The sequence below is a fragment of the Pteropus alecto genome, unplaced genomic scaffold (assembly GCF_000325575.1).
Source record: "Pteropus alecto unplaced genomic scaffold, ASM32557v1 scaffold33, whole genome shotgun sequence".
Taxonomy (NCBI): domain Eukaryota; kingdom Metazoa; phylum Chordata; class Mammalia; order Chiroptera; family Pteropodidae; genus Pteropus; species Pteropus alecto.
In genome coordinates this window covers 3772706-3798670 of record NW_006435762.1, presented here as the reverse complement: position 1 = coordinate 3798670, position 25965 = coordinate 3772706, and the positions used below count along the sequence as shown (strand labels likewise).

Sequence of the window (25965 nt, the reverse complement as noted above, 5' to 3'; positions counted from 1 at the left end):
GGTCACCTCCCATTTTTTCCTTGCCTCTGTACAATTTGGCTTTTATCACTGCCTCATAATCCCTGCTTCTGTCCCCAGGGACCTCATAATTGCCAGACTGAATGAGCCTCTTTCAGTCCTTATTTCACTTGGTCTCCTGTAGCATCCGATTCTGACCATACCCTCCTTTTTGAAATTCATCCCAACCTCCATTCTCAAATTTTCCCCTTTAATTTCCAGTGACATTGCACTTTCTCTTTTTCCACCCTCTGGTTGTTTTTTTCTTAGCCTCCTTTGTGAGTTCTTCTGTCTCCATGAGACCAGATTGACCCCCTGAAGCTTAGCCAACTCAACTGGGCTGCTTAGTGGACACATTTGTCTGATGTCCATCAGGCCCCTGAAAACCTTATATATCTGAAGTCACCTCCTCCCCTCTTCATATCTTCCCCTGAGTCTTCTTTCTCAATAAATAGTACCATTATCCACCTAGGTGCATACACTAGACATGTCAACTTCTTCCTGGAGTTCTTCTCTCTGTATTCTCCAACACCCCGTATCAAAGCCCTGTTCATTCTACCGCTTTATTGCTTGGATCCATTCTCTTCTCTCTGCTACAGACTTTGTTTCAGATTCTGACTGCTTTAGTAGTTTATACAGCTGGGTAGTAGTGGGTGGGGCAGTGGGGAAGATTGAAACAGTCATCCTTTCTGGAATCCATTCTGATCCTGTGACTCCCAGCTTAAACCCTTTAATGTCACACTCTTTAGCATGAGATGGGAAGCTCTTCTTGATTGGGACCCTATCTACTTTCCAACCCTTTTTCCTGCTGTTTTTCATACACATGTGCTGTCACAATCATAAACAGATTCTGGCCCTTTCTAATATGTTGACCAATACCTTCATGTTCAGTGCCTTAAATGCCATTCTCTATCTTTCTCCTGGTCTAGTCCCTTGCATCATTTAGGACTGAATTAAAATCTTACTTTGGCTTCCATTCCTGGCCAGCCCAGTTTGAATTGGCTACTCTAGTCTGATTCTGTGTAATGTTTGGGCATTTGTCCATTAGAATATCAGTTTCTTAAGCTGAAGTTTTCTGAAAATCCAAGACCTTGTGAGAGAAACTAGTGCTAGAATGACTGAGGTTGCAAGTAAATTCCTGGAAGCCTTGAGGAATAGTTTTTATTTATCGGAATATTTTTAATTTATTTAAACGAAGCAATAAAGAAAATGCAGTAAGTGAAATGAACATCGATGCTACATATCTTAAATAGTTTAGGTCTTATTTAAGATGCTACATATCCTTAACAATGCAGATTTGGGGCAAGTCATGTAACTTTTTTGTGCTTTGGTTTCCTTGTCTGTAAAATGAGGATAATAATAATACCTACCTTGTAGTTTATTATGATGAATTAATATATGTAAAATGCTTAAAACAGTGACTGACAAACTAAGTACTAAATAGGTATTAGCTATTAATAATTTTCACTTACCAGCTATGATTGCTACACAGTTTATTGTTTCCAGACCCAATATTTTTACTGAAGTGATTAGAATCTGTCTTGTTTTGAAATAGGAATATGAAGACACATTTTCTTTGATGGATTTTCTACCTAAGTGTCCTGTGGGGTCTAATTTATTACTTATAGTTGTTGAGTCATTTAGTTTCTCTACTGTTGTCTCAAAGATGTACCTTTTTATTTGACTTGAGAAGAGTTTTGGATGATGTTTATCTAGCAAGTTCAGCTCAGGGCAGTTTCATATGCATTTCTCAACTTCCTTCCCCAGAGCACAAGATAAGCTGTGTCCTTGATGTCCACAGTATGGCAGAATGGTCTGACCTGGCTTCATTAACCTCTTCTGCAACATGCGTGTCCTCACTCCCTCTCTCTCTCGTTCACACACAGCTCTTTGCCTTCTACCTGAAGTTCCACAATCCAGTGTTCCTTGTTTCTGCTTTCTTTATGTTTTCAAGGTTGCCCTACACAAGCACCGACTTCTGCTCCACACCTCCAGTTTTCTTTCTCATACTATTTCCAACAGGACTTGATGTTGATTTACTTATTTTAAAATATTCACAGTATTAAAAACATTACAATGAGGGAAAGCCATGACCATAAGTTCCATGAGGGCAAAATGTAGCATTTTATTCGTATTTGTAGTAAAGTGGGCATTCAAAGGAAAGTCATTAGAACCAAATAAGATAATCTATAGGAAATAAATGTATAAACACTAAAAATCACTACACAGATTAAAAAATTCTTATCTAGTCTTCCCCTTTTCATTATGGAGTATTATAATATCTCATCATACCAAAATTATGAGGATCTAATTTTATTTTTATAAAGATTTCTTATAAAGATGTCCCAACCTTCTAAGGGTCAGATAACTCTGACCCTTTAATTACCTTTACAAATCTCTAAGAAAATTATACATTTTAAATTATAAACCTAATGTTTCTCTTATTTTTAATATAAAAAGGTGATCAACTATTTTAGCAGCATTCATATGTTATCTTATCCCCCAGCCTGTTCTTTCGGCTGTGATATCATGAATGTGCTGACACCTTTCCTCAGTAGTATTTGCTTACCAAATCACTCAGGTCACTCTCACAGGATCTGCTACCTTCTCTAACCCGATTTAGGTTGCGGAGTTTGTATAAATTACATCTTGGCCTAAGTGCCATATTGAAGAGTGAAGTTTTTGTTTTGTGAGACCCAGATCTCTACACAGCTGCCTCCTCTATACACAATGGAGGTAGAAGTTCAACAGATCTGAAGTACTGTGTTCTTTTATTACAACTTCCTTTTCCTAATCATTTGCTTTAATACAGTATCCCCTAAGATTATCTAAGAATATTGGCAATCCAGAAATAAATTTTACATAAATAATTATGGGTATTTAAAAGAAAAAAAGTTAGGAAACTTATACAAATTTTTATAAGTAGCTTCCTTTCTTCTTTTCCGTAATCTCATAGTAATTTCAGATGTCTCGTTGAAATCTAGACAAGCTCCTATGATACACGTATATACAGAGAGAGCCAGTAAGTTATCCTTTTGCCATTTAATTACTTTTTCTAGTAAGTGAAGTATATGAGATATGGGTGTGTTGGTTAATAAAATACAATCATAATGTTTATTTCCACATGGCCTGTGCAACACAGAGACTGGTAGATTAAATTTCAAGTTGAAAAACGTGATATTTTTCTTCAGAGTATGTTCACCTAAAGCTGTGGCAGAAATTGTGTGTGGCCAGACTAGTGAGTGATTTTGTACTGGCAAATATAAATTGGAATACAGGAAGTCTCTTTTTTGCTACCATCTATTAAATTCTTTGAAGAAAAGTTGAGTAAAATATCTTTGCCGAGAATAGTATAGCACTAAGCACAAAGTTAAAATTGTATCCAAAAGAGGTCTCTCTAAAAAATCTCAGTCCTCTTAATTTTTTTTTTTCTTCTGTAATAAGGTTTTTCTTGAAAGACCTTGCAAAGTAAATCAGGGAAGAATATGCTGGATCTAATAAAAATGTTTCTCTCTCAATGAATTAAAGTAGATTTCTTTCTTGCTATTTTTCTTTAACGTAATTAATATTTCATAAGAACAGCATATATTAGAGATTTTTTTTTTTAATCGTGTCTTCCTCAGAATAAGATGCCATGACTTAATGTTGGTCATGGTTAATTTTGAGAAAGTCTCTGAAAATGAAACAAAGTGAGGAGAAAACTTATATTTTTATAAACCTTCTTTTAGGAGTAAAATCTGTTGCGATTAAACTAGTGTGAGAAATTTCAATAATTTAATAATTATTATGATTATTGTAATTCAGACCCCTCAGAGATAGTCACAGTGCTTTACATATAATAGATGCTCAGTAAATAGTCTATGAATTTAAACTTTAATCAACAGGGCTGCCATATTGTTCAGCTCTAGGAAATGCCATTCATATAGAAGAGAATAAGGATGGTGTTTTTTGGAGTTGTGTTGCGACGTGGCTTGTGATTAGGCTAAGAAGCATTTTTTAACTCATTATAATTATTGTGCTCATTTTATGTAGAATTAGTATACTGAGTTTCTTTTCTGTGTGAAAACTTGACTATGTTCCAACATGCACTGAAATCCATTTCAATTAACAGTAATGATACCTTTTTAGAAAGCTTTTGTTGACTGTCATTTTGCTTAACAGTGGAATATCCTAGTGATTGTATTTATAATATATCGTGAGCCTCTGAACAGAAATTGTCAAGGTTAGATGACTCCATTGGGAGTTATCATGAACAACACACCTGAAATGTTGACTCAATAAGGTCATAAGAACTCATTCTATCCGGTTATTATTGTTTGCATTTTTTGTCCTATCAGGGAAAACACACATAACAAGTATTTCTATTTCCCTTATTTATAAAATATATGATAATTTAAAGAAATGTGCCTAGATCCTTATAGAAAAATTGAAAACACCAAATTCTGAAAAGAATATGTGTGTGTGTGTGTGTGTGTGTGTGTGTTTACTCCTTCAACTTCACTGCATTTACTGTCTTCCAAAGATTTTTTTCATGGCTTCCAAATTTGTTTTTCAAAATATATTCTTCTCAAAAGGCTTAAAATATACTTAAAAATGTAAAAACAAATTTATGTTTTTAAAAAAGTAATCTAAGCTTTTAAACATAATATATACACTCATGTATTTCGCAGTAGTCAGATCTATAAACTGTTGAATGTCCATCAATGATTAGTAAATTAATACATTGTATTGTTATTATTGGCATTAAATTATGATTATTTAATGATTTATTAAATCTAAAACATTTTCTGGTTAAGAATTCCAGAGATATCATAAGGTGTATTTAAATAATTAAAAGTCTAAGTTCAGTTATTTGCTTAAATGAGCACCATTTTGATTTTCTTACCATCCGTTCTAAAGACAGAAGCCACCAATGAAACAAACCATGAATATTGCAAACACAAGATAGCTAAGCTAAATGCCAAAGAAATGCAGATTGATATTGATCTTCTGGGTAATAGGCAGGTATCTAAGGCCCAAGGTAATGCAAATCAGAGCCTGGCAGCTGGGTTTAAATTAGACTTGATATTTGAGTCTTTGGTCATATGTTGATACATATTCCACAGCTGGAAATGGAAGAGGAATGAAAGGCAATTCTTCATTCTTTTGTGCAGGTGACCTTAGCTGATTGAGATTTGAAAGGTTGAGGCGAAGCTGCTAGGTCCATCTTTCCACATTTGTGTCAAGGAAAGGTTATCAATGTTCTCTTTGGTTCAAAAAGCACAACCTCATCCTTAATTGCTACCTGTAAGGTTGATCCATTGACTGCTGCTAGCAGCAGCATTTCAACATTCAATATTACATAACCAGGCTGCTAATATCTAAATAAAACAATTATATATAGTTAACACAAATAAATCTTTCTAAATAAAATATGTTCTGATTGTAAGACATTTATATTTATAGCTCTGTTCTTTACCCTTTAAGCTTTAGGGAGAATTTTAAATATATATATTTTTAAAAAGAGGGTAATGATACATTCTTGCTTGGTTTAATTATATGCCAGGCCAATCTGAAAGGAAAATATGACCTGTAAAATTTGCTTCTCTGAGCCCCAGTTTCCCAAATCAATTGATGACTGTGCTTGTTTTATCAGAGGTGTTATGCCTTCAAATAAAAGATGCTATGGTTTCTACAAAAGAGACAGAAGGATTTGAAAAAGAGTTTCCACAAGGAGGTTCGAAATTCATTCTTATGGCACAGATTAATTGAGTGCAGGCACTGCTCTGCTACAGCAGATAGAGTAGTGAACAAGACAAAGGGAAGTGCTTGCCCTTAAGACACCTCCATTCTGGAGAGAGAAATGTCCAGTATACATGATACGTAAATAAATCACATAATTTGTTAGATGATAGTAAAGCAGGGAAGGAGGATAGTGAGAGTTAGGGCGGAGTTGAAATTTTAGACAGGATAGCTAGGAGAGGACCTATGAAGGAGATGACTTTTGAATCAAGATCTGAAGGAAACAATGGAACAGAACAGAAGGAAAAGTGTAAATGTGTGGCGAATAATGGGGTGAGGGGGTAGCAGGAGATGAGGTCAGAAATAGAACCTCATAGTAACACTAAAATCACTGCAATATCATCATTACCCAGCCACTCTACCGAGTGTTTATGTACATATAAATTTAATCCTTATTTTTTCATACCTGTTTTACAGATGAGGAAACTATAGACCAAAAGTAACTCTGAACCCAGGAAGTCATGCAAGGGCACCTCACACCTCCCTCAAATCCTATCCCCTGAACTTCCACACTCCTCTGTAGGGCTTTCGAAGCTCCAGCTCAGATGAGTGATTTTCTCATGGACTAGGGGAAATCCCTGCTTGAGAAGAGAAGATTGTCAGAAAAGTCAGCAAGATGCTCTCCTTGCCCTTCTCACAATCTCTCATCAATCAATCTAAGCTGGAGGCAGGAAAATGTGTTGGGAGGGAAGAATTTCACTGGAGTCAGGGAAACCTCGCCCTCCTTGAGAGAAAGCTACCTGACAGGTCACAGTTGGATTGCAACTAAATTTAGCTGCAAATCAATGCATTTGCTAACTAGTCAGCTAGTGGACTGACTGGTCTAGCTTGCCCAGAGCTCTGGGTATGTCATATTTACTTATAAGAGCTGTCGTTTTTTCTCAGGGTATCATCATATTTCTCCTACCTCCCCACCTCCAAGATTTTAGACAAAAGTATTCTCGGCATTGTTGTTGGAGGGAGGATATAGGTTTCTGAGAGGCACAAGAGTACTTACTCCCAGCCACTAGTTTCCCAGGGATGCTGTGTTTGCTGACAAATTGCCATAGTCCATGCTGGCTACCACTTTGAAAGATGACGAATATGTAAGAGCTGTCCTGCATTTATAAAATGGCTTTCAGTTTTCAAATGTCCTTTTGGTCCTCTTGCCTTCCTACCCAAGAAAGGATTTGCAGGCCTTCGCTTGGAAAGTACAATTGCTGATGCAGTCTGTGCTGACACAGAAGACTCCTGCTGGGGGGCAAGACAGTCTCAGCCCTTGCAGGGATCTGAGTCTTCCACTTGTGCAGATGGATCAACTACTGTGCCATCATCATTCCTCTCACTTCGGAGGATCCATATCTGCATGCTCTCCTTAGCCACGTTCAAGAAGCTTGAGTTCTTTAATCCTTAAAGACCTAAAAGGTGGTAAACGGTCAACACTAATATAATGGTGCTCATCTTATTCTTTCTAAAAAAGTTTGCTTTCTGTTTTCCTTATTTCTTGGAAACAGATCACTTACAGCAATGGAAAGATTCCTATATTCCTTCATTTGAAGAACTTTTGTTGGATAAAGAGAAACACCTTTATTCTTATGTAACTGACCTTTATTTAAAGTTTTATCATGATTTATATTTTAAATAAACAAAATAATGCATTCCCTGAATCAAGCTGCCAGTAGTTAAAAACTACAACCAAACATTTGAGTGGAGGGAAAGAACACACGTACACTATGAAGAGTCATGGAGAAGACCTAGAAATTTTTGAGAAATGAAAATAGGATGTCTTTCCAAAATTAATTAATTAGCAAAAATGATAGGGTTGTGTCAAATATCATAAACCAAATTCTATTTAACCCCAATACTACCTCCTCAGCTTTTTTTTTTTTTTGACTTTAGAGAACCCTGCTTAATTGGGTGACAGTGAAGATTTTAGAATTGGCCTTTGCACATACAAAAGCCGAATGGAAGGTGGTTTCATGGCTGTTGGTACTACCTGTGCTCTAAAGGGCCATGGGTGTTGGAATTTGAGAAATATGCCTCTCATTTGTAAAGGTGCTAAGCAAAGAAGGAACAATGCTACCTCCATCTCCCACCACCCCCGCCCCTCATGGGAAATTCCCTGAGGGCAAGACCTTATCTTTTGATCTTTGTAAACTTAGTGCCTTTGGGAGATATGACATTTAATAAAATCCAGTATTCATTGAGCACTTATTAAATGTCGGATTCTTTTAAAGCAGGTTTGTCAGCCTTGGCCCCATTGACATTCTGGGTCCAATAATTTCTCGTGGAGGCAGGGCAGTACATTATAGAAGGTTTAGTAACATCTCTGGCCTCTACCGATTAGATATCAGGAGCAGCAGTTGTGCCATTCGACAAATGACTCCAGACAACGCCAAGTATCTCCTGGAGGTGGGGCCAAAATTGCTCTTCTAGGATGTGAAGTAGAGAGAGTTTAACTACATTTTCTTTGGGATAAAACATATACAACTGTTTAAAAGTCCGTCCTCCGAAACTTATATTTATATCTATATCTACATCTACATTTGTATGTATATCTACATACTTACACACACACACACACACACACACACACACACATTTTTACAGAGTTCCTACTGAGGAGGCACTCGATGGGAGCACTCATTGTAGCCTTTTTTCATGGCAATCATTATGACTCCAGTAAATTGCTCACTAAATTTCATCTGTCGCCTGTGTTCCTGCTTAGTTACAACTAAAGCCTATTGAAATTGATTTTTGTGTCAGCAACAGAACAGGGATTCAGTAAGAACATGAAAGCTTCTCTTTCATTACTAGTCTTTTTTTTCTCCCGTATTACTTTAGATTTGGTGGGCCCTAATTATATTCCAGTGCTTCTCCTGCTGACATTTCTTTTGTTTTAATTAAAACTTCGGGAGGTTTGAGGACACTGTGAGAGAGAGTTTATTCATCAACAGCCCCAATAAGAGTCAAATGGGTCCCTGTTTGTGTTACTGCCGCCCCAAGAATGATAGCCGGGAACACTGTGGTCCTTTCTCTTTGTTTTTCTCAAGACACCGGTGCAGTCCTCTCTCTTCTTGCACAGCTCCAAGCTTTGAGACCTGCTCTTATTGCTGCCACAGACATTCTGTTATTAAGTGACCCAGACGGCGCTGTGGGTGGACTGGTTTCCTATTGAAGCCATAAATTAGGTGAAATGAAATGCAGCAGTGTCTTTTCATTATTATTATTTATCTCTGCCCCCATGCCTATGGTGCCTCCTGGTACAAAGCCAGCCCCGCTCACTCCCCATCAGGTGGTTGTAAATCTCCCGGGGTGGGGGCCAGTGTCAGGCTGTAACTGACAAACCTATGCAAGGCCTGGAGAGGACATAATATATCTTTTTAATCTGCAGCTGGGAGGTGGGATGGAGTGAGCAAAGAGTCTGCCAGAGGTCCAAAGGAGAAGACAGAGTTGCCTCATAAAATAGGCCTTAGAGAGGGAGATATTGATTCAAACTCTAGAAAAATGAGCTGCCCTTCCTCAAGAACAGTTGGATCTGTCCTACCTTGGGTTAGTATTCTCCCAGGAAAAGGGGAGGCAGAGATGGAAGAATTATAGCAGGGCAGTGTCTGGGCCTTGTTTTCTCTTATATCTTTGTCTCCCTGAGCCTTTTCTCAGATAAACTGTGAGATTATGAAATGCAGAATGCTAATATCTGCCCAGGTCTCCAGGGCTCACTCCTGTGGTCCAGTGTGTTACTTAACACTTGGAAAAGAAAACAAAAGCAAAGTGTTCTTGAGCAAAACACTCACATCAGACCATGTAGCTTCTTCCTCCAGTTATGATTCTAGGAGACATTCTCACACTCTCTTTTTTCTTGAGTAAAGCTCTCTGCCACATTTAAGTAGGCATTTCCCTAAATTCAGTCAAGCTTTTCCCAGGTTAAGCCTTTGATCGGATCACCAGAGTCTCTCTGTTTGCTGTGATCGGAGGTCACTAAACATGGGACTAGAAGCTTCATGTTTCCTGGTATGATTTAGCACCCATTCTTTGCAAGATACTGTCCCAGGTATGTCAGAGGATTAAACAGACAAGGGTCCCTGCCTTTGAGGAGCTTTTGATTCTAGTGTACAGGAGCCTTGTGCCTGGCGGACTGAAGGTCCAGAGACACCAGAAACTAAGGGAACTCGGAGAAGAGAACTTGCTTCCAGTACAATTCACACAGGCCATTGTAAGCTATTAGGAGTGTACGTTGATACATTTAACCTTTTACAGACTGAATCGAAAACAGTTCATCTTTGTATCTTAAGGTCATTACTGTTCTCTGCTATACTGTACCCAGGTATTCTAAAACACTTGTGCCTGGAGTTCTACAATCTCAATCTGCTGCTCCAGTAAAAAACAAACACAACTGTTGGGGATCAACGTAGGGTTGTTTACTTTTTCTTTTTAAAATTAAGAAGTATGAATTAAGGACATTTTAACACCAACAAAACTTAAGAAGCCTGCTTGAATCGAATACCTCTGGCTTTCTGAAAAAATTCACCACAGGATCTTCCTTATTTTCATCCTTTTACTGAAGTTGGGTATAAACTTCATCCTGGACTGGTATCCAGGAACCAGGGCTTTTAAATGGCATCTAAATCCCCAGGTAGCACCCTGGACTCAGGGGACAGAGAAGGCTGTTGCGCTGAGCGGGGAGGATGGAATATTGGGGGAGGCCGAGGAGTTGGCTGCATGCTCGTATGCTATCCCCATCCTTTGAAACCCCATATCTAGCGAGTTAGTCCTCCCAGAAATTAATGTTTGAAAGCCACGGATGATCATGGTAATTCTGTGGCATAAATTAGAGGAGTGCTGGTAAAATCTTTGGTTATGTGCTCATTTAGGGGATTGAGAGAGAAGGTGACTAGGAACTATGTTCTTGGCTTAAGGCCATGGCCAAGACACTGGTTCTGCTACTTTTTTGAGCTCTTGTCACCCCACAGCCTGTCTGCCTCGTTACTGCTGTCACTTCAGCTGCGCGTGCCTTTCCTGGGTACAGGCATCAGGCTCCCTGCCACAGAATCTGCATACATTAACTACTGTCTGCTAAAAATTGTGACTATTTGATTTTTTTCCCGTAATCATCCATTTTGATTTATAAACTGAGCTAAACTGGCAGCCATGAAGATGGAGGAATCCTCATTTCTAACAAAGGAAAATGAGACACAGTCTTTTCTTCCCCACCCTGTGTCTGTGAGCAAGCCTCAGTTCTCACTTAAGCCAGCTCTGAACCATCTTGAAAACGATCCATTTTCTGCTCTCAGAGGTGCCAAGAGGTGAGTGGTGTTGAGATGGAGAGCTGTTGTTTGGGAACTGTCTGAATCAGTACCTTACTTCATCTTTGCCACAGTCTGGGAGCAGTGATGCCAGGGTCACAGCTCTGCCTGGATAGAGAGGAAGATTTTTTAAGCTATGGATAAATGGCACATGCCGGCCAAGGAAAAATAGAGGCCTCATTTAACCTGGGAAAACCCTAGGAGAAGACATTGTGCCAGATATATTCTGTGAACATCCATGTTCCAGGATCAGCCATGATCATAAGGATTTTTGGAGTCTTTTCATAAAGTTGTCTTGTCTACCTCTTTGCCTCAAGACAAGTTGTATCAAAGAAAGGTAACATTCCTGAAGATGTCCAAGGAGGTATCTTAAATTTTAACTATGAGCAGAAAACCAGATTTCACCTTCATTCTCATTATTATAGTTCGGAGGGAGAGCTAAAACCAATTTCTAATTTCTCTGTGATCTGTGGAGAGGTAAATTAGCCTCTCTACAGAATTTAAAGGAACTTCATCCACTAAATTCATCTTCCAATTTATTTTGGGTGAAATGATTATAATTTCTGCACACAACCCACCCCATCTGCCGCTATATGTTTTGTGGCTGAATTGAAATATGAGCGGTTTGGGGGAATGAGAGAAACTGATGTGGACGTATAGATGGTATTGACCAAGAACCTGAATACAACCCTCAAATCTCTCTACTTCATTCAATCTGTTATCTAGCAATTATTAAGACCCTGCTGTGACAAGCGCTGTGGGAAGTATGGGGTAAATGTATATCTGGTTCATTCCCAAATCTTGTTGATTTGATCCTCTGAATATCTCTTTGGACTCGATCCACTTCTCACCTTCTCTGTAACTTCCATCTTTGTCCAAGCTGCCATCTCTCAAATGAATTACTAAGTAGCATAATTGTTATTTTTCCATCATCTTTCTGGTTTCCTCTGTTCTCTGCCCTGCCCCCAGGTGATCTTTTCAAACAACGAAGTTGACAACTCTACATCCTTGTTTCAAACTCTTTAGCCCATTGGTCTTAGGATAAGAACAGACCTCAAAGTGGCCTTTGAGACCCTGCATGGACTCACTAGACACTTACTCTCTACCCCAACCATTCTGGCTTGCTTTTAGTTACTTAAATGCTCTAATAACTACACCACAGGACCTTTGAACATGGTGTTCTTTTTATCCAGAGTATACTCCTCAATGCTTGACCTAGTTTATTCTATTCATCTTTTAGGTCAGAGCTTTTCTTAAACTTTTAGCCCAGATCCAGTACGAAATATATTATTTTACATTCTTACCAAGAATATACATAGTAATAGGTAGGTAGATAGTAGGTAGGTGGATAGGTAAGTAGGTAGAGTCTTTGACTGAGTTCCCTAGGAAACAGATTCTGAAGACAGAGACTTGCTTGTAGAAGTGTTTTTGGGAGTGCTCTCAATATCAACACCTGTGAGAGAGTCAAGACAGATTTGGGTAGAAGAAGGAGTTGAATGCAGTTATAAAACCCTGGGGCACTCCCCCAAAAAGCAGCTCTGGAGTTGAGATGGCCCTTCAATGTCGTTCCACTTTGATATAACAGATGTAGGCTTGTATATTCCTACATCAACCAATCACTGAATGCTTGCTGCCCCCAGGTAAGGGGCATTACCTTAGGCAGCAAGCATGACCTTGGGTCCAGCTGCTGTCTTTGGCTAAGGGAAATTCCTGGAGAGACACTCAGTGAACTTCAGTGCTAAAGGAGGGACTGAGGGGGACACCACAGTGTACACTAGTCAATCCCTTGTGATGCTTGGATCCACTTGCTTTGTTTAATAAGTTCCATAAACAGCTCCTCTAGGATTCTGGCTACGCTCTTTTCCTAGGCAAGGTTATAAACCCCCACCATTGCATGTTGTCTAATGTTTGTAATTGATGATCATCGTCTGCCTCCTCTGCTTCCCATTTTACTCCCTGTTTTGGTAAGCATCTTTGCTGGTCTATATGGCAGACTTGTTTGGATAAGCCAGACCCTCATTCCTGAGAAGTCAGAGCTCAATGTGACTTTCTCTGGCTTGACTGCTGCTGTTGTTCATTTACCTCCCAAATCAGGTAGCATATACAAAGACTCTTACCTTCTGTAGCCAGAAAGTAGAAAAAGCTGAGGACTAGACCCAGGAATTAATTATCCTGGTAGAAGAAAAGGTTTAATGGTCAACTCAAGCCTGATTGGGAAAGAACGAAACTCTGAAAAATGGAATGAAGACATCCAAGTCGATGCACTTAAAAGCTCAAACCGCTGTCCCTGTGAACTCTCAGATTACAGAAGCGATGTTCTCATCTCTTTTGAAGACAGTGTACAGATCTCAGGATTGAACTTCATTTCCCTTATGGTTTTCACACATTGCCTTTATTTGATGATTAATCACCCTTAGTGTTTCACTGTCTTTCTTCAGTACATCAGTGGTTCTCAGGAAAAGCCATCTGATTCCATTTTTTAAAAACTTGTATTTCCTCTGGACCTCTCAAAAGTGAAATATTGGACTCACCTGGCTCCTGTATCCTACTCTAGTTGCCCACTAGTGATCATTTGACAGTGACACTGCTACAGTGTGCCAAGGGTATAGTAAGCCACCTGCCACCAGTGATAAAAGTCTCACCGACAGCTACTCTGAGAGCCTGTTTCTTTGGGGCTGAGATGGAGATTTATGTGCAGGCATTTTACTGGGGAGTGTTCTTAGGATCTACATCGGTGAAGACAGTAGAATTGTGCAGAGGGAGGAGTTTGACTGTAATGCAATATCAACAAAGACCTCGGCCATCTTTTGAAGTCATCAGGAGCTGAGATGGCCCTTCAGAATTGTCCCACTTTAAGACAAAAGGGCTGGACCCTTATACTCCTGTCATTGGAATCCGCTGTCTTCAGGAGAAAACATGACCTTGGGCAGTCTTCTTTTAGCTGGAGGAAGTTACCGGAAAAGGCCTTGGGTAACAGCTGTCAGTCTTGGGTGATGTACTACAGCATCAATGATGGATGGGTGGGTGGATGGATGGATGGATGGATAGATAGACAGATGTAACCATAATGTTTGATTCATGAAACAATAGCTGCTATTGCTACATGTTCTACATTGTGATTTTTTTTTTCTAAATTAGTTAATAAATTAGTTAATTTATTTTCATGGTTCTTGTGATACACATTTTGAAAATCGCATTGGATATGATCAGTGGGGTTAGTGTAGGATGCTGTGGAAACACAACGGTAGGGCCCTCACTTGCAATCAGGAAATTGCAGAGGTCTTCCTCTTCTGAGATCTAATCTAAGCTGAGCAGGAAGAGCTAAAAACACTCTACCTGTTTGTGAGTTCTTGGATGTGGGGAAGGAGATGGTGGGTGGAGTGTCTGCATTTTCCACAATCCCGGTTTGCTCATATGCTCTGACAGAAACAAATGTATTTCTGTGACCTAGAAATGAAAGTACTCTTTCTTCCAGGCTAGCCTCAGGCTCACAGCTCTAAAGCCATCTTGCTGTTGCTTAGAAAATAAATAATAGCAATAACAGAGCAGAGGCTTACATGCCTATTCAGACGAAACCATTGTTTTTCTCTTGCATTCATTTTGGGGAGGAGGTGAAGGGATAGAGTACTATAATCCTTGAGCGATTTGAATTTCACCTTGATTTTTGAGTTATTCTATATAGAACAAGAATCAGCATAGTTCTTTAGCTCAAACATGAGGTAGAAGAAAGGAAGAAGGCGGGCAGAGTGAGTTAGTGTGTCGGAGGACTGGGCTAGCCTAGCTCTGAGTGACCCCACAGTCTCTGAGTGACCCCACAGTCTCTGCTTTCCCCTTTTTGGTGTCCTTTCTTCCTCTTTTCTTGTGGACAGGCCTTTTGTTCTTGAGGACATGACTGACATTATGCTTTAGATCCTGCTGGAATTTCAGTTTTGTTTTTCTAGATTTATTCTGTTATTTTTGTTATTATTTGTTATTTTAGTAGACAAAAAATCTTCATTTTTTTTTTAAAATTAATAAATAACTCAGCAACTATAATCTGATAGGATATCTTTTTCTAATTTTTGTGGAGAAAATTTTTTTAACTCTTTTGATGTTTTTCCGCTCCCCAGAATTTAATTTTTAGTCCTTGGTTGAATATGTATTTTAGATTCGAAATGAGATAGAGCCCAGGTTTATATTTATTATTTCTCTCACAAATAGAAATAACTTAAAATTAGGAGTAATATTAAATTTTCACTTTAAAATTCTCCTAGAATAATATCCTTTTATTGCCTTGCCTTTAAATTTAAAAAAAAAAAATTTTTTTTAATTCTACATGAAAGAGAGAAATGGTTCGATGTTTAACTCAAGTTAAATAAAATATGAAAAGAAAGTTTGTTTAAAAATTATTTGTACATTTTAGTGATAAGAATGTCTATATTCAGGAGCCAGATTGCAGAAGTAGGACAGAGGAGAAAGCGTCCTGGGTTTAGGCCCTCATTAGTTGTGAGATTTGGCCTCATCTCTAAAAGAAGTATATTGGATTAAGCGCCTGAGGGGCTCTTCCTTCCCAATTTATTTGTGATTTTATGAAGTTGCCTCTTTAAACACAGTCTTCACAATGGCTGTGCCCCAGGTTTCTAGTGATCTTTTAGGTCAGCTGACTCCTGGCCATTCCCTCAAAGTGTGCCTTAATCTGGATCCTAATTTGGTTTGACATTCTCCAGTGTTGTAAAAGGCAACTCAAGCTGGGCCGCCTCATTTGTGGCCCTGCCCCATCAAAGGCTGACAGCTCAGCAGCCTTCCTGTTCCAGAGCATGGGGAATGCCTCTGCCTGGGACTGAGCTGAGGCTGCTAATTGTTCCATTGCCAAGATCTCATTTTAACTGAAACTGCTATCCCTGAGCTGTATTATTCAGTTATCCGTGAGACCCATCGAGAACTATTACTTCAACTTGGAAGTAAAATTTAAAATGGAAGAGAAGTTGGGTTATTTTCTTTCCCAGTGTTACCTTCAGTGAAATTATAGCAGTTACTAAAACAGAAGCAAAAACAACCAGGTACCCTAAGTTTAAAAAGTAGCAGAGATTTAATTTATTTCAAACCAAGAACTGCCTACTGCCTTGTGTTTGAAATGTAAAGTGGATTGCTTGTACCCTGTCGGTTCCCTGGCCTTGAGCCAGTGCCATAGACTTGATCTGCTCAGCTCCATGCTGCTGATAAAGAACTATGTGTTGACTTGTCCTTGAAACAAAGTATTCACTCAGAGAGGATTCCCTGTTTCTTAAGGAGTTAAAAATCAAGTGCAACATTTCTTAAACTGTGTTGGCAGAGGTTCCTTGGGGGTTCTCACAAGAGAAGGAACTGGGAGGCAGAGCTGACCAGACTTTGCTGGTCAAGCCTCTGCTTGAACCAGGAGCATTCCATTTAGTAAGATTTTTTTTGGAGGGGAGAGGTTCTGCTGCAAATGAAGCCAGAGGGAAAGGAAGAGAGAGAGGGAAGGAAAAACAAAAGGGATAAGGGGACCATTGGCCCTTTGGGCTCAATTCAGTAATAGAAACATGAACATATTCATTGTTTGCACAGAATCAAAGAGAGATTGACAGTGAGGTTTCAGTGGAGGTGATAACTTGAGTTGAATCTAGAAAAAGTTTGCTGGGGAGTCAGGAAGTGAAGGGCATCCCAAAGAAAATACATCATCAGAAATATAAGAAATAGTACAGGACATTTAGAAAACACAAACAGTTTCATCTCAAGGACTACAGAATAAAAGCAAGGAGGAGCCTACCCAGGTGGTATGGCAGAAAGGGGGTTAGTTCTTAGAAGGCCCTGCGAGCCGCGTGCAGGCATTTGCTTTTATCAGGCTATATGGCACCATTAAAAGAATTCCAAAGTGAATTGCTACACGACATCGGCCAGGCCCTCTGTGTTTGTCCACAGCTCCTCTACCCTCCTTCAGTGCTTTAGTAGAGAAACAACCATTGTTTGAGGTATGATTTATGGCTCTTACCTTAAAGACTTCGCATTCCCAAACAGAAGCTGTCGATTATTATTTTTTTTGCTAAGGTCATCATTACAACATCACAGACCTGTACAATCCTGAGATCATTCAGTGTTTATCAACAGAGGGCGCAGTTGCTGCTTTTCGCTGTGTGAGAGTCACACCCGCGCAGTGCAGCAAGTTAGTATTCCTGGCCCCTGGACACCTAACGGCAGTAGCGCTATTTCCCCACTCAGTCGTTGTGAAAACTAAGTTTCCAAATGCTCTTTAGAATGGAAAGCTTGCATACAGACATAATCACTGAAGTTTGGGCAGAGATCTTATCTTTTGGTGTCCCTGCTGTTGCATCACTAGTTTGACTTCTTCTGGGACTTAACGATGTATCCTTTTTCATTCTATCTGATAAACTCAAATCCTTTGCCAAGCAGCCTTTCTCTCAGCTTTGTTCATGCTGACATGAACAGGGCAATCAGCTACATTAGATACCGGCTGTGAGGCACATTTTCATCCCAATAGATTCCAAAGCTAAAGGCAAGAACTTCATCAAAAGCCATAAAATGAAGATACAACATATTTCTAATTTAACTACCTTAGAGTTAATAAATGCTGTGTAATAACAATACATAAAATCTATCGATTATTATTTTTTTTTGCTAAGGTCATCATTACAACATCACAGACCTGTACAATCCTGAGATCATTCAGTGTTTATCAACAGAGGGCGCAGTTGCTGCTTTTCGCTGTGTGAGAGTCACACCCGCGCAGTGCAGCAAGTTAGTATTCCTGGCCCCTGGACACCTAACGGCAGTAGCGCTATTTCCCCACTCAGTCGTTGTGAAAACTAAGTTTCCAAATGCTCTTTAGGATGGAAAGATGAATCTGCTTATCATGGTCCCAGATGAATCTGCTTATCATGGGCAGAACCCAGATAAGAACCAGGCCCCTGGATTCTGGGCCAGGGCTCTTTGTGCAGTGACACTCCAGCCCCCTCCCTCAATTTCTTGAAAATTGAAATAAGTATGAGGGCTATGCCTGTGACCATATTGGATTACTGATGTAATGTCTCCTCCTGAGGGGGGGGAAGAGGGGGAAGGGAAGCAGAATAGGGGTCGAAAGGTGAAGGAAGCACTATCAGAATCAGAGTAAATAGATGTGAAAAACTGAGATATATGAGAAGGAAAAGGGCAGTCGCCTATCACCTCTACCCATTAGAAGTGTAAACGCCTCTATTACTTGCATAAACGTGCCACACCATCTATGGGATAGGCACCCAGTATTCCAGGCACTGGAAATACAATGATGAGACATGGTCCTTGCCTTCATGAAACATATAACCTAGAAAGGAAGACAATATTTAAAATGAATCATAAGACAGAGCCATAAATAATTATTGGCAGCATCTGCTGACAGCTAATTTGTGCTAGGCATGATCAAGCACTTTCTATACATTATCTAATTTAATCCCCACTGCAATACTAGGAGTTAGGTACTATTATTATTTTCCTTTTTCAGATAAGGAAACCGATGCCTAAAAGGTAAAGAGACTTGCCTAAAGTCATACAGCTGGAATTTTAACCCAGCTGGTTTCAGAAGCAATATCGTACTGCCTGAAAGCAGCAGTAGGTAAAATGTATTTTAGAACCCATATACAAAATACGTTTAGAAGTAATGGGTATTGACCATCTTTGCTACTGAGAGTCAGATGTAGACTTTAAGTTTCTCAAGGAGCAAGTGAAGAGAAAGCTTCTCTTCTGGATTTGCCCCCTCACGACATCCTGGTCTCTTTTGATTCTGTATGATTGATGCTTCACGCTGACTCCAGAGACCAAAGATGCCCACTTTGGGAAAGCAGTTGCTTATGCTCAACACTGTCTGTCTCTTTGATCATGAATTTGGATTGCTTGCTATCTGTTTTATTCTAGGCCCCCTTTTAAGATAAAGATAAATTAATAGTCTCAAGTGAATAATGGCAGAATAATGTCCAGTTGAGAGTGTTACAATACAAGATGTTTTCATCATCAAAGTAAAGAAGGTTATTTCATATAGTGAGTTTTTTCTGACTGAGGAGATACTTGTGTCTCCTCCACCCAGCTCTAGCTCCCCTTCCGTATAAATTCACCTTGGAGAGGAAGTAAAACCAGATTATTCAGCATTGCCTTTTTTATTTAATTTGTCAGCCACTGTGAAAATAAACCCAAAGACAGAGCGATGGAGGTATTTTACAAAATAAACACCAAATAGAAACTGATCTTCAAAGCATTTAGGATGCGTGTGTGTGTGTGTGTGTGTGTGTGTGTGTGTGTGTGTGTGTGTGTATGTCGTCTCCATTGGTATTCTGTAACATTAATCCAATAATATTGTTCTTTACAGTCAGAACTGAATGCTTATCAGAACTAAAATCTTATTTTATTTTTTTCTGTACAGGGTCGTCATGTCAAAACGGGCCAGCTTGCAGCCATTAAGGTTATGGATGTCACAGGGGTAAGGTATCTTTATCTTGCCACCTCAATAGCTATATATCTGTAATAGAGAAGTTAGTGATAGAAAAAAATTATTTTTTGGAAATATAATTTTTTAAATATCTAAGATACTTCCACATTTGTGCTTAACATAAAAACAAGAGTATTCGACAGCTGAATGAGAAGACTATGGGTAAATCACTCTAATTATATTAGATACCTACACACTGCCTTATGTAATTTGAATGAAGAATAAATAATTTGTGCAAGTAATTTACATAAACACAATAAGGATATTTGCATATGAAGACAGAACAGGATTTGAAGTTATTAAAATAATAATACTGAGATTACACAGAAGACATGGGTCTTAACGTTTTTCTCAAAAGTCCACCCATCACTGGAATAGACTAGAGTTTGGATAGCTCTAAAGTCCTACTAGGATATTTAACATGACTATTTTCCTCCTCAAAATATTAGCAATAAATTAATTACAATAACCACAAATTCTTATTATTATTTAGAGCAACACTGAAACAGAACTTCTCCCTGGATGATCAAAAGCAATCTAAGGAACAGACTTTATTTGAAATACAATCTTATGCTTTCAATCCTTTTTGCTAGGTCTATTTAAAATATGTTAATGTATTTTCAAGAATACAGAGCAAAAATCAGACTTGAAAGGACTCGCTGGACATCAAAAGCATGTAAATGATTTTCTATTGTCCTGGGGTTTTTCTAAGATGTCTGTCTGCTGTACATGAAAGCTAAAAGACCAAAGTCTTCCATTCAGCCCAGAAGTGGATTATTTAATGTAAATAGACATAGAATGAATTGGGCACACAAAGGTATCAAGAACCAATATACAAAAATAAAATTAAAAAAACACCATATGTCTGTATGTCAGATTTCAATTTATACCTTTTCTGGCCCAGTTTGTTACATTTAATAAGTGTATATTATATTGTATGCTATCTACCATAATACTGATGTCACTAATTTTCATTTCTATCACACATTGTACTGATTTCCTTTCTTTTTATTGATCTGAATTCTTCTTTAAATTATATACATTTTTAACCAGTAAAAATAATTGTGTTCCCATATGTTTATTAGCACTTAAAGTATTACTTCCTTTTATATTTCTTAGTACATTATTCAAATTTCAGAGGTTGCAAACTTGTTCTCATATTTAATCCCAATTAGCTTATTAATTCACCTGGCCTTTACAGAATAAGAAACTGCATGTATTTTTTATAATAATTAAGTTTTGGTTCTGCCACCTGAAACAGAATACTCAAAATAACAGAGGCTTACACATGATGGAAGTGTCTTGCTCTCCCATATTAAAGGAGTCTATCGTTGACAGCCCAGGGATGTAGGGCAGCAGTGTGGGGGAGTAGAAGCATGTTTTTACCTTTCTGCTTCATCATTCTAACGCATAGCTTCCACACATTAAGTCACTTCCATGGTTCGAGATGGTTGTCGGATTTCCATTGATCATATTCTTTGGCAGGCAAAAAAAAAAAAAGTGGGATAATAGCTGAAGAGAACCCTTTCCAGTGAAATCTCTGTTTGCATGCAACGTTTCTACTTATTTCTGCTTTCACTGGCTATACCTAGCTGCAGGGAATCTGGGAAGTGTAGTCTTTCATTCTACCAACGTGTGCAGTTAAAAACCCGGTTCTATTAGCCAGGAATGAAGAAAGAATGGATATTGGTAGGGTCAATTAGCAGAGTCTGACACAAAAATCCAGATCAGATACTATCAGTGTCCACACAGAAACCTACTACAAAGGTGTAAACCTTTTACAAAGCTCCCCAGAACAAATTAAAATTTATTTTGTAATTTTGCTGAAGACCTACTACTGTATTTTTCTTGGAGTGAATAGAAATCTCCATATAATGCAATGCACTTGGCAGTTTAACAGCTAATGGTTGTGGATGAAGTCCAAGACATTTATGCTGTAAAGTTATAGTGTGCGGTTGTGCAGAACTACAGTTGAGTTCCACTGACATCGTTAATCTCAAGTGTGCACAGACTTGTATGATGAGGCACAAATACAACTTGATAGCCCTGCACTTTTCTAGTTTCTGGTTCTGTTTGTGAGATTTTAATTTGCTTGGTGAACTACTTACTATTACTAGACCTCCTTGCTTAGAACAAAAACGTTACACAGCTATTTATCCCAGAGTACGTATATTCAGTTTAAGGAGTGTCAGGTTTTCTAAACTGGGTTTCACAAGGCAACAAAATGATTTGAGAGACTATTTTCTCAGTTCTCCCAAGGATGAGGCAGAGCTAACGCCATTTTCAATATTTATCAGAGTCGATCCATTGCATACAATGGATGCTTTGTCGTATTTGGAGTTAATTCTCTTGGGGAACCCCTGTTGAAAGGGCTGGATAGTTTCCCTGATTTAGACACATCATTGGCCATTATGTAACCACTGACCCTGAACAAAGACAAACATGGATACACATCAGGAAATGGTTTTCTTATTCCCGTGTTGTCTGATACAGCGTCAAATGACTTTTGTAACACCCCCTTATGCATCTTAGTCAACATAAGATTTCTTTTGTGAAACTCATGTGGTGCTCTCAGAAGACAATCTATTTCATCTTGCTATTTGTCTTTTGTGTATTATGGAATGCTGCAAAAGCTTCTTACCAATTATTATAATTGTGCTCATTATAGCTGCTCTGTTAAAAACTGAGATGAATTCTCAAAGGTCATCTTTGTTAATTGTTTGCAATGATCTACTGCAAAGTTACTATAGTTTATTGTAATGAAATTGATAAACCCATAAGCTTGAAATCAATTTTAAATTATTGTTTTTATTTTATATAACTTTTTAAAAAAATAAAAATGAAAAATAACCACAGAGAGAACTGAATATAATACTTATGTCCTTCCAGTTTTAGATCTGAGACACTTCCAAATTCGCTAATATTTGCATTGGAATTAGTACTTAAATTCAAATTAAGTCTTTGAAGTCCTTTTAGTTCCTGAAATAATTATGGGAACTTTTGCATTTCGTCACTTTCAGGGGGATGCCTTCCCAGCTGGATTTAGGTACTCTAAATTTGCCTACAGCATCTAAACAAAATTGTACCCTTCAGGGTAGTGTTTCTCATAGTGGACTACTAGTCACTGAACTATCAGCACTCCTGAGGCGCTCAGGGGAAATGCAGATTCCTGGGCCTGCTTCAGAATTTCTGGATGAAGCCTCAGGACCTGCCTTTTTATACAAGATTCTCAAGGAGCTTCAAACACCAAAGTCAGAGGAGCACTTTTCCAGCACTTGTATTTACAGCTTTCTGGGGCACCACGTGTGAAGAGACTGATTTCTTTGATAAATACCCATCTTCATTTGTACAGAAATTCCTGGCGTAAACTAGTCCTTTTGCAATGATAGCGTGAAGCCCAAGTAGAGCTTAATGAGATAATAAATTAATATAATAGGGTTTCACCTTTACGGTGACTGGTTGTGATCACATTACTCAGGACACTTTATTGTAGCACCAAAGCCCCAGTGAAATTGAATGAAATTGAAAACAATTTATTGGCTGTGTATATTAAAGCAAACAAACAAACTTAGTAAGCTCCAGGTTGTGATTAGGAATGATATGGTTAGGAATTTTGTCTCTTTCCATCTCTGGGCTCTATTTTATTCCCCACAGCAGCTTCAGGCTCATGCTCAAATTACTTCATTAACCTTAGTCCCAGCCGTAGTGCCAGTCTGAATATCAGTGGCCCGTCGTGGGTCATGTCACCGTTCCTGAACCAATCCTTGTTTCTCTTCAGCCACATGTGGGTTAGATGCCTAACCTGGAACCTACCGCAGGAACTAAGAGTTGGGAAGGATGCTTCCTCAAAGAAAAACCTGAGAGCTATTAAAGAAAAGGGTAGGCAAAAAACAGGAGAATTTTATCACTCTGACATCATATCGTATCATTATTGTGGATATATTTAAAGCTGATTTGGTCCTTAAGCAAAGTACCTCTCTAGTTACATTTTTTATATTTCAGCCAAAAATAATAATAATGGTAGCTAACATTGATGGAGTGATTGTTATATGCCAGAACTCTTTTAAATACTTTCTGTGTATTGATTCATTTAATCTCAACAACATACAAAACAAATTCTGTTATTAGTCCCATTATAGAGAAGAGAAAACAAGGCATATTAAGTATCTTGCTCAACATGACATGTAAATGGTGGAGTGAATCTTGCAACCTGAGCATTTTAGCTCCATCTTTTAAGTCCATCCTCTTAACCACATTGCTATAGGTCTTCAGTTAATATGGAAGAGTATTTAGTGTTTAATTTAGTGTGGGTTTTTTTCATTAATTTATTCAATAAACATTTACTAAACACATACTTGATAGGCACTGGAAATTCAAAGATGAAAAAGTGATCTTTTGTCTGAAGTAGAGCTCACTATAGCACAACTTTGACCTAAATATGTATAAGTAAAGCTAATCCATTTTACAGTTAAGTTCTAAAATTCATAAACAAAGTTACTTATAAAGTTTAACGTGTCAGTGAGGGGTAGTAATTAAGCCTAGGGGACAATCAGATGAGGATAGTCTTGGTCAAGGAAACAGCCTGTGACAAGGCATGGAGGCTGAGAGAGCAAGAAGATTAGTTTTAAGATTAAAAAGTGCTGAGGAGAGAGTAATACAAGGTAAATATAGTCAAGTTGGGGCCAGGTTGAGAGGAATTGAATGCTGTGGCAAGGACTTTACGAGATTTTCAAACATTTTATTTCCAAATAAAACACTTTGATCAAATAGTTTTAGGCAAAAATTCAATATATAGAAGAGCTGTAAGGGGAGTTGTTTTTTTTTTAAAGGGGCGGGAGGCTGTATATTCTGGCCCCTCCCCCAAGCCACTGTTAGAGGCAGTGTGGGGGCCAGAAGTTGACTAGCAAGGTAACATCATGGGATTCGCCTTTCAGAATGATCCTTGTTAAGCCCTGCTTCTCCGAGTTTCTATTTCTGTCTTATTTACTGAATTCCTGTAGGTGAAGCTTATGACCAGTCTGCATCTCTCTTTGAAGAGTAAGAAAGTAGCTTTTTCCCAATAGCCTCTGGTAGGGTGCTTTGCCAATAGTTAACGAACTCAGTAAATGTTTGCTAAAGTTGGACACAAGGGAAAAAAATCTTTCCATCTCAGGTTGTTTGGAAGAGTCAAGGGGACACATTGCTCTAAGCACATGTGGCTCCCCTCTCTCTAAGGGAGACAGTTCAGTAGAATGATTTCTAGCACAGCACGTAATAATAATAATAATAACAACAACAGTCATTATCAAAATAAAAATTGAGAACATCGATTGATTATTATGTGCCAAGCACTATTCTTAGTACTTAATACAACACATATTAACTCATTTAATCCTCGAAACAACTCCCATTAGGGGAGCACTACTATTATATTCATTTTACAAATGAGGAATTGAAAACACAAAGAACTAAGTAACTGCCCAAGCCCCACAGAGAGTAAATAGCAGAGTTGAAATTCACATCCAACCAGTCCGGGTGTGCCCACCCTCTCCACAGCCCTGTTATAACATTGAGAAATGGGGGAGCATCACTGGAGCATGGCTTTCAGATTCAAACTGCCCACAGAAATCGAAGGTATAAGCCACCTCATTTATAGTAGACATTACCCAAATGAATGACAACATCACTAGGGTTAAAAACCTGCTTACTTCTGGATTATTCCAGCATAGGTCTTTTTTTTTTTTTTTTTTTTAATTCATTGTTTTCTTGGAAGTCATGAATTAGTGCAAGCTTGGGTGAGAAAGATGTACATCAGACTTGTGTTATCTGCTCCTCTAAATGACACCACTTCTTTGTAAGAGAAAGTAGGTTAGCCTAATGGCAAAGAAGAGCAAGTGCAAATTATCACTCATCTGGGTGCATCTTAATTTTGAAACTTCATGGCTCTTTTATCCTAGGCATGTTGCTTAACCTTCCCTTCTTCCACATGTGCCAATGTGGATAATATCATTTCCCTCATAATGTCAGTGTGAGAAGTAAATACAGTTATTTATAAAGCATTTGAGAACAATGTTAGAACACAATGTTCAGTGCATATTATTGTTATGGTGTCTCTTGCAGACATTTTTCATTTCTCTCTCCATGGCACCAACAACTCCCATAGGAGATAACATGCTATACCTCTTTCAGCTACAGAGCCTTGACGATCACTGTTTTTCTGCCAGGAAAATGGTTCAGTCCTCAGTTAACACCACATCACACTTTTTCTTTCTTTCCAACTGAGTGACTCCCACAAGGCCTTTAGAATTCAACTCAAACTTAGATTTCTCAGAGCTGTCTCCCCAGAAACCCTCAATTAGATCAGCTACCCGTCCCTCCCATGTTAGTAATTTTTCATGCATCTGTGTCATTCTTTGATTTCCATCTGTGTTCCTCACTAGACTATAGTAGGTTACA

General features: G+C 38.5%; 1 protein-coding gene across 3 annotated transcripts in view; it reads left to right on the top strand.

Moving 5' to 3' along the window:
* TNIK (TRAF2 and NCK interacting kinase) overlaps positions 1 to 25965 on the top strand; it is a 345956-nt gene that overhangs the window by 182178 nt on the left and 137813 nt on the right. For all 3 annotated transcript variants that reach the window (XM_015588550.2, XM_006910834.3, XM_025046048.1), the window contains one exon: positions 19465 to 19521. In XM_015588550.2, the coding sequence (XP_015444036.1) occupies positions 19465 to 19521 (57 nt within the window). The remainder of the gene's footprint in view (positions 1 to 19464; positions 19522 to 25965) is intronic.